Here is a 15,089-nt window from a genome sequence, read left to right on the forward strand (position 1 = left end):
AGACAGTCTATGTACACAGATGGAGGCCTCAAGAGCAGAGAAGATAACCAACGGTCCACCTTACAGCCTCCAAGACTCAGTTTCACCGTGTGGGGAAGGAGAGGCAGTAAAGACACCCACCACCACGAACAGCCACGTTTCCTGACGTCTTACTAGGAGCCACAAAGCTCACCACCGTGACCCACCGGTTCCTGGTGCCCTACACATGGTGGAGGGAGTTCAGTGGATGTTGCAGAGCAGGGAACAAATGTGCGCACGCCGGGCATTGTGCTTAAGGCTTGTTCAACGTTTGGTCAGCCAGGATGGACCATCTGCTAAAGCCCGGGTCCCGACCTCTTGCACAGCGCCGGGAGGCAGGGCTGTCACGGTCGCTTTTTCACAGAGGCGAAAACTGAGGCTCAGGGGTCACCAGACTTGCCCAAGGTCACCGCTTCTGGAAAGGAGCCACGTAGAGATCTGAACCCAGGTCTCGGCCCGGGGCCGCACTGTAACCCCTCCACAGGACCCCGCCTTCCCGCTCCCGCCACCCCAGGATACTTGGGGTTTTCCCAGGTTACGCACTCCAGGCGGGCGCACGGAGCGCATTGGAGCGGGGGGTGGGGGGGGGGGGGGGGGCGCCGCGGGGCTGGGGGAGCGCGGGGGCGGGGCCTAGTGCCTGACAGGCGCGAGGAGGGCTCCGCGAGTCCCGGGCAGTGGGAGGGGCTTGCGTCTGGACTGGCGGCGGGAGGGACCCGGCTCTGGCCTGGAGGGGACCGAGCCGGAGTGGGCCCGGGTTTCCCGGGTGGAAGGCGGGGCTTGACAGACAGGGGAGGAGCCGGATTTGGGGCCAGCAGGGGCGAGGCTTGTGCTTGACAGGCAGGGCAGGTCGGTGTTTGATAGGCAGGGGACGGGCCCCGGAGACGGACGGGCCAGTCGGCGTGCAGGGGCGGGGCTTACGTCGGCGCCGTCCGGCCGGGGCCCCCGCGGCGCTGCCCAGTCTGGCTCCGGCACCGCCCGTCCTGGACGCGTCTTTGCCGCCGCCGCCGCCGCCTCAGCTCCGCAGCCGCGCCCGGGCCCCCTGCCCGCAGCCATGAGCGCTCTCCGCCCTGGTAGAGCCCGCCGACCTCTAGATTAGTTCTGCCGCCGCCCCTGGACCCGCCTTCACCATGGAATCGCCCGCCTCCAGTCAGCCCGCCAGCATGCCCCAGACCAAAGGTAGGAACGCCTGATAGGGAGCGCAGCTTGATCCCCCACCACCCACCGCCCCGCGCCCCTTCGGGCCCGGACTGCGGACCCCGACTTCGGTCTGTGTGATCCCATTCCAGCCCGTCCCGGACGGAGGCAGCATTCCGGTCCAGAATCCTTCCCTATTTGGGTCTCCGTCTCAGCCTAGACCTCACCTGGACCCCAGTTTAGGCCTTGGAACTGCTCTCGGGCCCGCATTCAGGCTAGGATCTCGTTGTGATGACCCCGCTTCAGATCAGAAACCTCATTCTGACCTCCTCATTTAGGCCTTAACTGCCCCTAGAACAGGAACTCTCCCAACCTGGGTCCCTCAGTTGGATCCAGGTGGGATTCACTCTTATCTGCACCCCGCCCCCACTTCCACTCCCTGGTCCCAGGGCTGTATCCACTCTGGGATTTAAAGGACTCCGCATCTGAACCCCAGCAGTGCTGCCCTCCTGGGGAATCTCACTGTAACCCCCTCCTCCCCTCCATGTGGGTGCCCTGGCTATACTCCAGCTAAGAACTGGCTCCTCTCCCCCAACTCTGTCCATCCTTGTAGGCCCCTCCATTGCTCCTTCCCTGGCGGCCCTGCGGCCCTGCAGCCGGGTCCCCCAGGAACCTCTCTTGGCCTCCCACCCCACCCTAACACACGGCCCCCCTCTCCATCAGCTCCTTGTCTTGACTTGCAAGCTTCTCTCTGCACTTGGAGAGCTCACCGCCTTTTGCTCCCCTGTATCTCCAGGGTTGACCCGTACTGGGCTTGTCCCTGCTGCCTCTGGGTTCTGGGCCAGCCGCTAGGCCAGGGTGCTGGCTGTGCAATGGGCTTACTCTTGTCTTCTCCAAGTAGCCGGCCTTCCTGGAAATTTTTGTGAGGTGGCGGCTGCGGCGGCAAGACAGCAGGATTTGTCATGCGGGGCGGGGGTGGGGGGGTGAAACTTGGAGGGTGAAAGGGGGATTTTGTGTGTGTGTGTGTGTGTGTGTGTGTGCGGGCGCGCACGGAAGAGGAAAGGATGTTTTTGGCATGTTCAAGCCTCAGCAGGCTAGGCTGTGTATTTCCAGACCGGACATAGCTGTAATGAATGGGCTGCCTCCTTGCTCTCCAAACCTGCTGCTGCCTCACGCTGGCAGCAGGAGTATCTCTGGACCTCAGTTTCCTTGTCTGTAAAATAGGAGTAATCACACACACCTTGTGTGGTTTTCTGGGTATGATATGAGGCAGCAAATCCTGAAGAGCTTCCAGCAGGCATGGGTGAGGAGGGGAGGAGCGCAGCAGGGCGCCTGGCACACAGTAGGTGCTGAGGCAGGCACAGTTGCCCACACCTTGTTACCGTTTTCCTTGTTGGGAAGGCCTCAGCATGTGGGGTCAAGGCCTTGCCTCTGTCTGGGTTGCAGCTGCATAGTGAGGTGGAGAAAGGTAACAGATGTCACTCAGTGGGCCTCTGCTCAGGAGCTGATCCTACCTCTCTTTCTCTGGAGGGACCCAGGCACCAGGAGGGCCTGTGGGGTCCTGGGGAGGGTGTGGGTCCATCTCTGCCCCTGCGGCCAGCAGCTGCGGTGGCTGGGGGCCAGAGCCTGGCCGGCCCGGTGGGCAGGGTAATTACGTCTTACGTAAGTGGGAGGCCAGATCCCTGACCATTGCCCAACCACTGTGAGTAACTCAGGAGGCACCCAAGCGGGGAGGTGGCTGGGGAGGGACTTGCACTGCTCAGACCTCGTGGAGCTTGGGAGCTGGGAAATCATATGCTTCTCCATTCTGGAGGACCAGGAAATCAGACACTTCTTTTCTCTAGCTTGAGGTCTGTGCCTGGCTTGGTCAGTGCTGTGGGACTTAGGGCAGGTCCCTCAGCTTCCCTGGGCCACAGTGTTTTCACGGGCAGAAGGAAGAGGATGGAAGCGATGTTTGTCTTCGAATGCTCTTTCAGCTTTTCCAGGCAGGCAGTACCTCACCCCAATAAAAGTTGGAGTTGTAGAGTTGTGAAGGGAGAGGGGTCCTAGGTGTGAAGGGAAAAGGGAATTTGGGGAGGCACTGTTTGATTCCCATGTGCTGTGTGACTTGAGTCCTGGTGTTGCCCTCTCTGAGCCTCTCTGCAGAGAGAGAACCAAGGTGAATTTCCAGTTTGTGGTTCCAGGTAAGAGATGGTGCTGGTGGGTTAGATGGAGGTTCAGGAGCCTCTGCAAGGCTCAGGGACCTCGTCTGCCTCTTTGGGGTCTGTGGAAGGATATGGTGAGGAGCCATAATACCCTCTCACCCAAATCCTGAGACTTGTCACTTATCAAGCTTTTTTTCATGTTCCATGTTCTCTCCCATTCATTCCTCCCAGCCCCATTTATAGATGTGGAAGTTGAGGCTCAGAGGTGTTAGTGCCTTGCCTAGGGCTCATACAGTTGTGACAGGTGCAGCTAGGGCTCTGTCCAGGACTGTATTTCTTCAAAGGTCTCCCCAGTGCTCCTTTATGTTCCATTCCGTGCTGAGCTCGTGGGACCCACCCTCCCCGCACCCCATCATCCTAGCTGTTGGGACGCTCTGTTATGCCTTGAATATGGGTCCGCTCCAGGGCTAGCCTGACCTGGAGCAGGGCCTGAGCTGGAGGTGATGCCTCTTGTGTGCACAGCCCTTTACAGTGGGGACATTTTATATTCACTCAGCCTGACCCATCTGACAGATGAAAAACGGGCCAGACAGGGGGAGTGGCTGGATTGAGTCCACAGAGCTGGGATTCTCAGCAGGGCCCTCCCCATCCTGGGTACAGGGCCTTCCAGCATTGTGCTCTTCTCCACCTTCTCCCAGGAATCTGAACAAAACAGGGCGTGGTTGGTACTTGACCTTAAGGAGATTTACCTTTGAGCTTCAGCTCTGAGCTTCCTGCCTCGCAGCTGGTGTCCTGCTCTGTGCTCCCTGCCACAGGCCTGGGGAGTTTTCCATGAGTCCATGAGGCCCCAGGTCCCTCAGCCGTGCAGGTTTCCCCCAGCCTCCTTGCCCACATGCTGCCTTTGGCTGGAGTCAGAGGCCAACGGCAGCTGGCGCTGGGGCCAGTGGTCAGGGGCACATTTGCTTGGCGTGGTTTGGGTCTGCTGCTTCAAGCCACATGTGTCCTTGGGGGTGCCGTATGCATCCTGTCACCGCTCGCACTGCACTGTGAGTGCCGCCCATGCAAGCGCGTCATGGTTGATCTTCGCATGGTTCCCGGCTGCCCAGTGGGGACACTGAGGCTTCAGGAGCACTGTCTGTGTCCTGGCCCGGCCTGCCGTGGCCACTGTCCCCCCCCTCAACCCCCTGTCCAGTCCCGTTCCTGCTGTCGGAAAGACTGGAGGGTGACACCTTGGGGACTTCCCCCACCCCTGGTGTGACGCACAGGAAACTCTCTATCAGCCAGCCCATGGCTCCAGGCCTGAAAGGAGCAAAGTTCTCAGTTGCCTGTGTGGGGAGAAGGCTGGGGCAGCGGGAGGCTTCCGGTGGGTGAGTCAGCGGGCACTGGGTGCTGACTCACCCGCCGGGCATGCCAGCCCAACTGGCTGCTGCTTAAAGGGGCGATGACTGCTGGCTGGTGGGTTGGGAGGGGGGCTGTGAGCCCCAGCCTTGCAGGTCAGCTTCGAGTCCTCAGATGGGCATCAGAGGTGGCCCCTTCCTGGACCTCAGACTAGGTTGGGACCTTTGGGCAGGCCCTCCTGGCTCTGCTCCCGCCCCGCCCAGGAACTTCCTCTGTTAGGCAAGAGCCCTGCTTCCTCTTGCTCACAGAACAGAAGCAGGTGGCGGTGGCCATGCACCGCCCTTGCCCAGGGAATCCTCTGGTCTGCTGGGGGCTCTGGGAGGCTGGGGAGGAGAGGTGGTATGGGGTCGGCCTGAGCTCCTGGGGTGGAGAGGTGACCGTGGTCCAATGTCAGGGCAGGCTCTTTTGCTGTGTGATGTTGGCAAAGTTACATCCACTGCGCCCTGTGAATGACTGCAGTGCCCTGGGCATGGCCCACCTATCCCATGAGAGGCCTCGGCTTCCTCATCTGCAGACTGGGAATAGGGACTTTTCCTGCCTGTCTGGCTGGCAGCCACAAGGATGGTTGCAGACAGCCTCCTTCCAGTCTTGCTAAGTGTTAGGTAGTGGGCCGGCTAGACTGGCCTCAGTCCCCAAAGAACCTCAGCTAGACAGGAAGGAGGTGCAGAGCTTGGGCTCAGGGAGTAGACAGGCCTGTGTTCAAATTTTGACTCACTTCACCGCTTCCTGACTTCCTCTTGTGCCCTCTCTGACCTTCGGTCTCCTTTTCTGTAACGTGGGAGTGAACACTCCTCCCTTGCAGGATGGTGGTAGAGATTGGAGACAGTGTCTGTCTAATGTGTGGCATCTGTTATTATGTTCTTATTGCTATGGTCATGGCTGGTATTTGGCGATGGGTGAGTACATAGAACCCTGGACTCTCGAGATAGGCTCGTAAGTCCTGTGACACGAGGACTCTGATGCTGGCTGCAGGGTCCTGTAATGCCAGCTACAAGGTACCGGGCTCTTTCCCCACTGGTCCACAGCTGGAGCTGGGGCCTCCCATTGCCTCTTGGGCCTTCCTGGGGAGGGCCTGTGGTGAGCAGAGGGGACTGGGGCAGGCCTCTTTGCAGGTCTGCTCTCCTGAGCACAGGGAAGTGTGGGGTGGGGAATCAGGAGGACAGGCCGGCCCCTCAGTTGGTAGAACTTCACGTGCCAGGTACGGTGCTGGCTGTGGGGATATTGGGGTGAGCGAGGAGCACCCTGACTCTCAAAGAGCTCTGCCTAAGGAACAGGAAGAGGCCTTGGAATCCAGATCCAAGGCCAGGTGTGTCCGTGGATGGGGATCAGTGTGAGAGGGAGCAGTTGGGCCCTGGGGCCAGGCTGGGTGCAGGGCCTTGGGGCCCTGCAGAGTATTGTCAGGGTCTCAGGAGGGGTGCTTTGTGTCCCTGTTTGTCCCAGAGGAAGTACTCTGGGGGGTGGCACAGAAGACGCCGTGCAAAGAGTCCTACCCTGGCCAGATGGGGCGATGAGGCAGGCCTGCCTTGAGCTCGGCTCCTGAGGTTGGGGCTTACAGCCCTCTGGGGACCATCCTTCTCCACATGGCCCACATGAGTCAGGCTTGCTTGCCCGGCTTCTGTCCATGCCCTCCCTAGCACTGAGCATGGAAACCCCAAAAAGCTTCATATAAAAGGCATGAAGAACTTACAGAGCTGGGCAGTGGCAGCCTGGTAGTTCGCCTGCAGCTCACAGACAGCAAGCCTGGGAGCTGTGTCTAACTTGGGAGAGCACTCTGAAGGGCTTTTGTCCCCCTTTCCCTCCTGAGAGGTCCCTAGTTCGCCTGCAGCTCACAGACAGCAAGCCTGGGAGCTGTGTCTAACTTGGGAGAGCACTCTGAAGGGCTTTTGTCCCCCTTTCCCTCCTGAGAGGTCCCTGTCACCCTCTCCCTGCCCTAAGGGTCCCTTTCTGGGGTGTCACGGCTGAGCTGGCATTCCAGGGGCTGTCCTGGCTTCTCTGCCCTTCTCCCAACTGGTGCCCTGCTCCTGGGTGGCTCAGCATTGACCTGTTGACGCCTCCGGGCTGGACCCCAACCTGGCAGGTGGGGTCTTCCATTCCTTTTAAACTTTTCAATTGAAGTATATCACAGACCTCAAAAGCATATATAAAATGTACCTCTGTATTTTAATGAGTAAAAATAAAATGAAATCTGTGGACCCAATACCCAGCTAAAGAAATCGAACATTACTGTACCCCAAAGCCCCTCCTAGAATTGTGCCTCCCTAACAACTGCCCTGACTTTTGTATTAAACTTTTTTTGAGATAGGGGGAGTGAGGAGAGTGAGAAAGCACAAGCACAGGGAAGGAGCAAAGGGAGAGGAAGCAGGCTCCCTGCTGAGCAGAGAGCCGATGTGGGGCTCGATCCCAGGACCCTGGGACCATGACCTGAGCCGAAGGCAGAGGCTTCACCGACTGAGCCACCCAGGCGCCCCTGTATTAATCACTTCTTTATTGTTTTTTGAAATTGAGTTCTAATGTACGAGGGGCATATTGACGCTCAACCATCCTTCAGAAGGGGGCCTACACTGCCGTGGTGGCAGGGAGAGGCTGCAGCCAGCTGGCTGGGTTCATGGCCATCTCCTGCACTCACGAGCTGTGGGGCCTCAGTCTGTATCATGGGGACGATCCTAGAACCTAAACGGCAGGGTCGCGGCGAGGCCTCCGTGCACTGGTGTATGTAAGTGCTGAGTGTGGGGCCGGCCCAGAGCTAGTGTGGCTGAGTGTGGACAGCTGTCCTTGTTGCTTCAAGTGGGTCTGAAACTCCCCCGCTGACTGTGCGGGGCTCAGCCTGTGTAACAGCTCTTGACTTTGCTCCTCCGTGTCACTGTGCTATTGCCACCAGCTTCCGTGGTGCGTCCTCAGGATCACGCAAGCCAGTTGGGTGGGAGGTGACCTGTGAGGGGCCTTGGGTGTCAGGAGAGATGTGGAGAGCTGAGGAGCGTTTCTGTGCACCACTAAGTAGGAGCTGGTGGTCGGAGGCCTGCCCGAGACCGCTGTGGGTGTCGGGCGGGGGGGATGTTCCCTGCCCTCCCTGTCCTTCAGTGTCTGTGTCTTGGTCTTCCACTTCACCTCCTGCCTCCATACTAGTGGCACAGCGTGCTCTGGCCCATCTGCCTGGGGCAGACCCCAAGAGGTGCGGGGGGACCCTTGCTGGGTGAGCCTGTGTGCACTTCCAGGTGGGAGGGGCTGCTTCGAGGCCCAGCTCTGTGCCACCTCCCTCTGTGACCTCCTGGGCGAGTGTTCTCATCTGAATGGAGGGAATGAAACACCTCTGCTGTTGAGAGTGGGGAGTGATGAGCTCTCCCCAGTTCAGGGACGCCTTGTGTGCTCATTTAATGCTGAATTGGAACCTGAGCTACATACTGGCCTTTTTACCATCAGCAATACATTTTAGGTCTTCTACACATCGATCCCAGGTTTCATAAGATTTTGTTTTGATGCAAATGATGATAAAAGCAAGAATGGCCTTTGTTAAGGAAAGGGGCTTTTACCATTTTGCAGGAGCGTGGGGCCCAGCAGTGCCTCCTGGTGGCCTGGGTGACCTCCCAGTGACCCCAAGTGGAGACCTGTGAGAGCTCAGCCCACTAGTCTGAGCAACAGGAGTGTCCCATCTCCCCTAGGCCCTGGAAAGGTCAGATGTCGCTCTGGGAATGTCCCTCCCTAGTCATAGGCTCTTGAAGCCCGGGATCTGCAGTCTGGGGGTTCACTTGGCAGTCTGGGGTCCACCTTGGCAATGGAAGTCCTTGCGGCCAGGGTGGCCACTGATCCGGACCCGTTTTGTGCCAGACACTTCATGCGCAATGTCTCATTCAGCTGTTGTGGTTACCCAGCAACATGGGGTGTTGTCAGCTCTAAGTCTGACACGTATACTGGCCTCGAGTGGGGAGTGACTTGCCCAAGGTCACACAGGTCTGTCTGAGGTCTGTCTTAACAACCCCTGACTCGGGCTCACCTGTCCTGGAGATCAAGGCCATTGAACTCCCCAGGGCATCTGGGAGGAAACAGGCTCAGGGAGGAGGTGTGCTTGCCTGTGGTCACACAGCAGCTCAGCAGCTCAGGTCTCCTGGTGCTACAGCCTGTCCTTCTGCACTCACTGCCTATTGGCCTCTACCACTGTGGTGTGGCAAATGGTCTCGTGGCTGCAGATGAGGTATGTGGAGCAGGATCAGGGGGCCTGGGAGGTTGGGGTCTGTGTTTGAGTGGCGGCATGGGACTCTGCGCAAGTCTCCAGGTCCCTGGCCCCCAAGTCTGCAGTGGCTGGCCTCTGGGGCACCATCCGGGGCTGAGCAAATCCTGCTGAGTGCCCCCAGGAGGGATGCCAGCGAGCCTGGCTCCCCGTTTCACGGGGAGGAGGAGCCCGAGGCCCAGACCTGTAGCGGCCCCAGGCACAAGTTTCCACAGGGCTTCTTTCTTCCTTGTTTTTGCATTTAAATTCCTTCCATGGAACCAGCTGACACTGCATGTGGTTAGGAAAATCTCAAAGGTGCAGGAAGGTGGTCTGTTGCTCCTTGGACTCCTCTGTGAAGAAACCGATGTTCTCTCTCTCTCGAAATCTGCACGCCGCCTCCTGCATGGAGAGCGCTCAGCACGTCATCCTGCCCTGGGGCCCGCTGGACCCTTGCCGGTTCCCTGGGCCGGTCTCTTCATTTTACAAACCCTGCCTCAGTGCCGTCCTCTGGAGAGTGGAGAGCCTGTTCGTCCCCGCCGCCTGGGGCTACTGCAGGGGTCCCCGGAGACAGGATCCGAGGCGTAGCACTGGCCAGACACATGACAGGTGCTCACAGATGTTGGTGGCGCTGTGTTCTCTCTCTGGGGCGGGAGTTCCCCTAGGTGGGCTTCCTGGGTCGGTGGGTGCTTCTATAGGGCCGAGTTGCCTTTCACGTTGGTGGCCCTGTGAGCTCACACAAGCACTGGCCCGGCGGGGCCAGACTCTGTGCCCTCGGGGTCCTGCACCCCAGCTAAGAGCGGTCCTCCCTCCCCACACCCTCCAGCAACCCCCCCCCCCCCGCCCTGTGTGCTTCTCCCCTGTGCCTGACCCTCTTGGCGCTAGAACTTTCCTCCTCCTCGCCCACTGTGTGTCAGCTTCAGCTCAAATCCCACCTCAGAAAGGTCCCGGTTCCTGGCTTATAAACAATACACATACTGGCTTTGTCTGTTAGTTGCTGTTGCCTGTGGTCCTGGCTCTCCCATCAGCCCTGGGTTTGGCCCTGGCGCAGTTGCCGTCTTGGGCTGGCGCATTCTTGGCTGTTGGGGCTGGGGGAGCGCTGGGAGCTGTGGAGCAGCATCTCTGGCCCGGGCCTCCTGGGTGCCAGTGGCACTGCCAACAGTCCTTGCCGCTTGTCTGCGGTTGGAGCCTAACGATGGGGTGGGGGGGCAGGGGCCCGGCTGCTCATTGCCGAAGGGGCAGGCTCTGGGAGGGGGGCAGGGGCAGAGTCTTCCCCACCTGCTCTGTGGATGACGAAGGCCCTGAGAGGTGGAGGGAAGGGGTTGCCAAGGGCCTCAGACACCAGGGCCTGCCCGGGGTCCAGCACTCAGTGGGAGAGAAGGCAGGGCGGGGGGGTTGAGGGGCCCCCACCTGTAACCTGTCGCTCACCTGTGGGTTGGAGCCCACAGCGCCCTTGGCAGGTGCCACATGTATGGTGTTCAGTAAGTGACAGAACCCTTCATCTGCTCTAGGACCTTGAGGACAGGGCGCCACAGTGCTAGGTATCCAGCTGGCCCCCTGCCTGGGGGAGCCAGGTCTGTCCTCGCTCCCTGCCAACACTTGGTGGCGGTGGCCCCTGAAAGTTCCCCAAGGGCCTCCTGTGGGAGGGATGCCACGGTGTGGAGACTCCAGCCTCAGACATATGTGGGCCTGAGCACCCGGCCCTGCCATTCGGCTCACCATCTCCGAGTCTCAGTGGTACTGTCTGTGAACTGGGTGCCCTGAGCGCTTCACCCGGACTTGCGCACAGAGCAGTAGCTGGGGCTGGTGTGAGGTCTGCAGTGAGCAGAGATCACTGCGGTCAAGTGGAGGTGTGGGCTTTGGCTCATGAGAGCCCCCGACACCAGCTGTGTGTTAGCTGCCTTAGTGGCAGGAGTAGGTTGGCCCAGTTGATCTTTCTCTGAGGGACCTGCATAGTATAGAGGTGACGAGCCAAGTGTGGCAGGGGCTGGGAGGGAGAATGGCGTCCTGGGGCCATCTGGCCTCCCACATCTGCAGGGCTGGCCCAGACACTCAGGGCCTAGGACTTCTCCAGTGGACAGCTCAGGAAGCACCCAAAATACCCCAAAGGTGTGTGGGGGGGTAATAAATTGGGAGCAGTCGGTGTTGCTTTTGTCAATGCGACCCAACATGACGACATGTGGGGGGCTCCCTGTGTGTGTGGAGGCCCCCGCAGCGTCCATGGTGAGGGACGCTCCACTTCTCCCCCTCCTACCATGGACGGACCCTGAGAGCGGGTGGTACTGTCCAGTCTGTTTCCCCTCTCCCCGAGGCCTCAGGGCAGGGGTGACACAGGGGGTGGGGAGACCCTCTCTCAGGCTTGCTGTTGATGTTTGGTCTTTGGAGCTACACAGACCTTTGTGTGTGCTCCCTGCCAGACACTCACTGTGTCACCGTGGTCAAGCCACACCTCTTCTCTGATCCCCTTGGTACCACAGGTACAAGAAAACACTTTCCTGTACAGAGCGGCTGTGTGGGGCTGAGGGCCTAGTGTTACTTGGGGTCCTGCAGGTTTCCAGATGGCTCCGTCTAATCTTCGCCTGTCAGGCACCATCGCAGCGTGGCCCTGATAACTTCGGAGGACACGCCTGGTAATCCGAGGCTCACCGTGGGTCCGTTATCCCCATTGCACAGTTGATCTCTGACGCCCAGAGAAGTTAAAGCACTTGCTTGAGGGCATACAGCTAGGAAGAGGCAGAGCTGCAATTTGAACCCAGGCTGCCTGACTCGAGTCAGTGCCCATAAGCGTTTTCCTAGCTGCCCCTGAAGTAGTGACTATAGAACCATGACTTGTGAGACGTGACAGGAGCGAAGCCAATGGGACACAGCGAGAGGCAGGGACAAGGGAGCTTAGCTGGAGTGATCAGGAAAGCTGCTCTGACTAGGTGAAAGGTGAGGATCATAAACCAGCAGGGGCGGAGCTGCACGGAAGAGCGCTCTAGGCAGAGGGAACAGAATGTGCAAAGGCACTGTGATGGAAGAGAAGGTGGCTCATTTAAGGAATGGTGAGTGGGAGGAGATGAGAGCAGGGCCAGGCAGAGGTAGGAGTTGTGGGAGTCCGGGGTGCCTCTCTTTGTGGTCTTGTCCTATCAGTCAGTAGCTGAATTCCTTATTCTCTGCCTGTGGTGGTGTTGAGAGGCTGGAGAGGGCCAAGGACACACAGAAGCCTGGCACTGTGCCCACCGGTGCCAGAGGCCCCGCAGGCTGAGGCTGGCAGGCTTGTTGTGGTTTGCTGGTGGCCGCCCATGAACCTCTGTTTGTTGTGGTGACGGTCGTCATATCGGGCCCACACCTGGGCAGCCCTGGGCCGCCTGGCCATCTGGGCCTGGCACTGACGTGAATGGCAGACAGTGGTGGTGGCTGGTGGCCTGTGGCCTGTTTCTGAGCTGTCTCCAAGATGGCCTCACCCACTCCCTCTGACAGCTAGGGAGCTGCTGCACAGAGCCCATGTCCCTGGCGGGCAGATAGGTGAGAAGGCCAGACCTTACTCCTTCTTCCCACCCAGCCCATGTGCTTGAAGCAGCCTGTGTCCTGCCTCAAGCCCAGAAGGAGGGGCATGTGGGAGCTCTCGTGTACTGAGGGCCCTGTTCCTCTTTCACCCACCTGACGCATAGAGGCTCCCTTGACTATTAGGGAAACTGAGGCCTGGTGAAAAGGGGCCCATCTCATGACATTTGCAGATCCCAGGGTGCGAGATGGGTGTGCAGGTTAGGACCAGAGAAAGGTTAGGGAAGGCCAAGAGCAGGTAGTGCTGGGGGATGTGCTTTGAGCCCCAGGAGACCCCCTAGTGGATTGTTCTTTCTTTCTTTTTTTTTTTTTTTTTTTTTTAGGGTTTTATTTATTTGACAGAGAGAAGGAGAGAGATCACATGACTGCACACGCAGTGGGAGCAGCACAGGGAGAGGGAGAAGCAGGCTGCCTGCTGAGCAGGGAGCCCGATGTGGGGCTCGATCCTAGGACCCTGGGATCATGACCTGAGCCGAAGGCAGATGCTTAATGACTGAGCCACCCAGGCACTCCTGGATTGTTTATTTTTTAACATAAAATATTTTGCTTTCTGGTTACAAAAAGCTTCAAGTGAAGAGTAAAAGCTCCCCATAATTCTCATTACATAGGGTGGCTTTTGTCTAGCTTTGTGCACAGTATCGTAATAACTGTAGTGACCTGTTGTGGGCCATCGTATAGGGCTACCTGCTGTGCCCCAAGCCTGTGCTGAGCACCTAGTAGATGATCCCACCCTGTAGGGCGGCATGCGCTTATCGGAGCCCTGCTTTGAGGATAGAGGACTTGAAGTGCCAAGAGAAGGGTACGATGCCAGGTCTCATCAGGGGTCAGCGCTGGACTCTCTCAGGCTGCTGCATGTCACATGCAGCATTAGCAACGCTGGCCTGGCCAGTGGCCTCCTCAGGCCTTGGGGCCTGCAGCCCAGGGCCCCTGACCCTGCTGCCAGGGGTCAGTGATGACTTAGTCTGACCCAGGGGCAGCACGGATGTGGCTTTAGGAACCCATGGGCCTGGATACCTTGCCTTTTCTGTTTTCCTCTTGCCATGTAGAATGTGCTGGGCCCTGGGAAACCCAGGGAAGCGTCTGGGTCTCTGTTCAGCAGATGTCACAGAGCTCTCTGTGGGGAGTACAGGATGCTGGTCCCTCCTCCTACAGGGAGAAGCTCCCAGCAGGAGAGGGTGCTGGGAGTGGCTGGCCTGGCCCAGTGTGGTCTCCGAGTCACCAGATCTGGGAGCAGCTCCCCCTGAGTCACCGTGCAGCATCTTAGTTCCCTCCAGTAAAGTAAGGCTAAGAACTCCTCCCTCCAGGGTTGTTGGAACATCTGGAATAGATGGGAAGGGCCATTTGTGTGGCCAGCAGGCGTTTGCTGGACGAGAGAGAGACCCACTCGGCCCCTGACAGCTGGCCACGTTGTCTCATCTGTAAAATGGGATAAAAACACCTCACACGAGGGCACCTGAGTGTTTGACTTAAGTGTCACTTAAGTCACTTAAGTGTCGCTTAAGTGTTTGACTCTTGTTTTCAGCTCAGGTCACGATCTTGGGGTTGTGAGATTGAGCCACGGGTCGGCTCTGCGCTCAGTAGTGCTTGGGATTCTCTCTCTCTCTCTCACTCTGCTCGTCCCCCGCCTTGTGTGCGCGCACTCTCTCTCTTTCAAATAAATAACTCTTTAAAAATCCAAACGATGGCCACATGCCTCACAGGGGAGCTCATGATTAGGCAGCTGGTCTGCCCTGGCGCCAGGCGAGCGATGGTGGCACCCCGTGGGTATTATGAGTAGAAACTTGTTTCGTGCGCCCCTGGGTTGTTCCTGGACAGGCCTGGGCTTGGGGGCAAGTCGCGCTGATGCCAGCAGAGTGCTGTTCTAAGTTCTCTAAAGATCACTACCACGTAGGTAGTGATCATTTGTCTTTGTCTGGTTGAGGATACGGGGGGCTCAGAGAATGGGGACTTGCCGAAAGGCACCCGGCCTCTAAGGGGCAAAGGTGGGATTTGAATTTGGGACAGAGAAAGCACATGATTCGGCGACAGAGGTACTCCAAGAGCTGGGGCCAGCGTGGGGAGAGCAGGGCTCCCACTGGCTCTGGGGTCGAGGACGGTGCCGTCGCGGCCCTGACTTAGCAGTGGGCATGGGGCCACCTGGGTCAGGCCCTTTGGCTGCCAAGGGCTAGGCAGACCTCCCTCAGAGCAAGCATCTGGGGTCTTGGGCGGCTTCCGTGGGGAGGAGGTGCCTGCCTACACCAGCCCCAGTGCTCAGCCCACACACCCCGATGCAGATCCGGGACTCTCTTCCCACCAGGGCTCTTCTGTTCTGTGGCAAGTCATCTAGCTCTGAGGACACCTGGGGCCAGGCCTCATCTCCCCAGCAGCAATAACAACCCTATTCCATCCCCTGACAGTGGTGTCAGGCCCTGCCTGGCTGCTGGGTCCAAGTATGTGGGCCTCCAGGCCAGGGACACACGGGGAACTGAGGCCACGCAGTGGGATGTGGTGGAAGCTGGATCTGAACCCAGTTCAGAGGTGGCTTCTGGGGCTCGTGTCCCACAGTGTGCTGTGCACGCTCATGGCCGGTGGTGTGGGGCCCTGGGCAGCTCCCATTTCCCCGGGTGGCTGGTGCTTCATCAGGGGCAGCGTGTGAGATGGGTGGGGAG

The 15,089-nt window shown here is 58.9% G+C and overlaps 1 protein-coding gene across 2 annotated transcripts in view; it reads left to right on the forward strand.

Moving 5' to 3' along the window:
* Positions 1-1,000: 1,000 nt before the first annotated feature.
* The window catches only part of MAP2K3 (mitogen-activated protein kinase kinase 3), a 29,406-nt gene continuing 15,317 nt past the window's right edge, over positions 1,001-15,089 (forward strand). The window contains exon 1 of one of the 2 annotated variants that reach the window (XM_032841262.1): positions 1,001-1,194. In XM_032841262.1, the coding sequence (XP_032697153.1) occupies positions 1,146-1,194 (49 nt within the window). In that variant the 5' untranslated portion in view covers positions 1,001-1,145. The remainder of the gene's footprint in view (positions 1,195-15,089) is intronic. The other variant, XM_032841261.1, reaches the window with a different exon arrangement.

Source organism: Lontra canadensis, unplaced genomic scaffold (assembly GCF_010015895.1).
Source record: "Lontra canadensis isolate GAN:19392208 unplaced genomic scaffold, GSC_riverotter_1.0 scaffold122, whole genome shotgun sequence".
In the NCBI taxonomy this organism is placed as follows: domain Eukaryota; kingdom Metazoa; phylum Chordata; class Mammalia; order Carnivora; family Mustelidae; genus Lontra; species Lontra canadensis.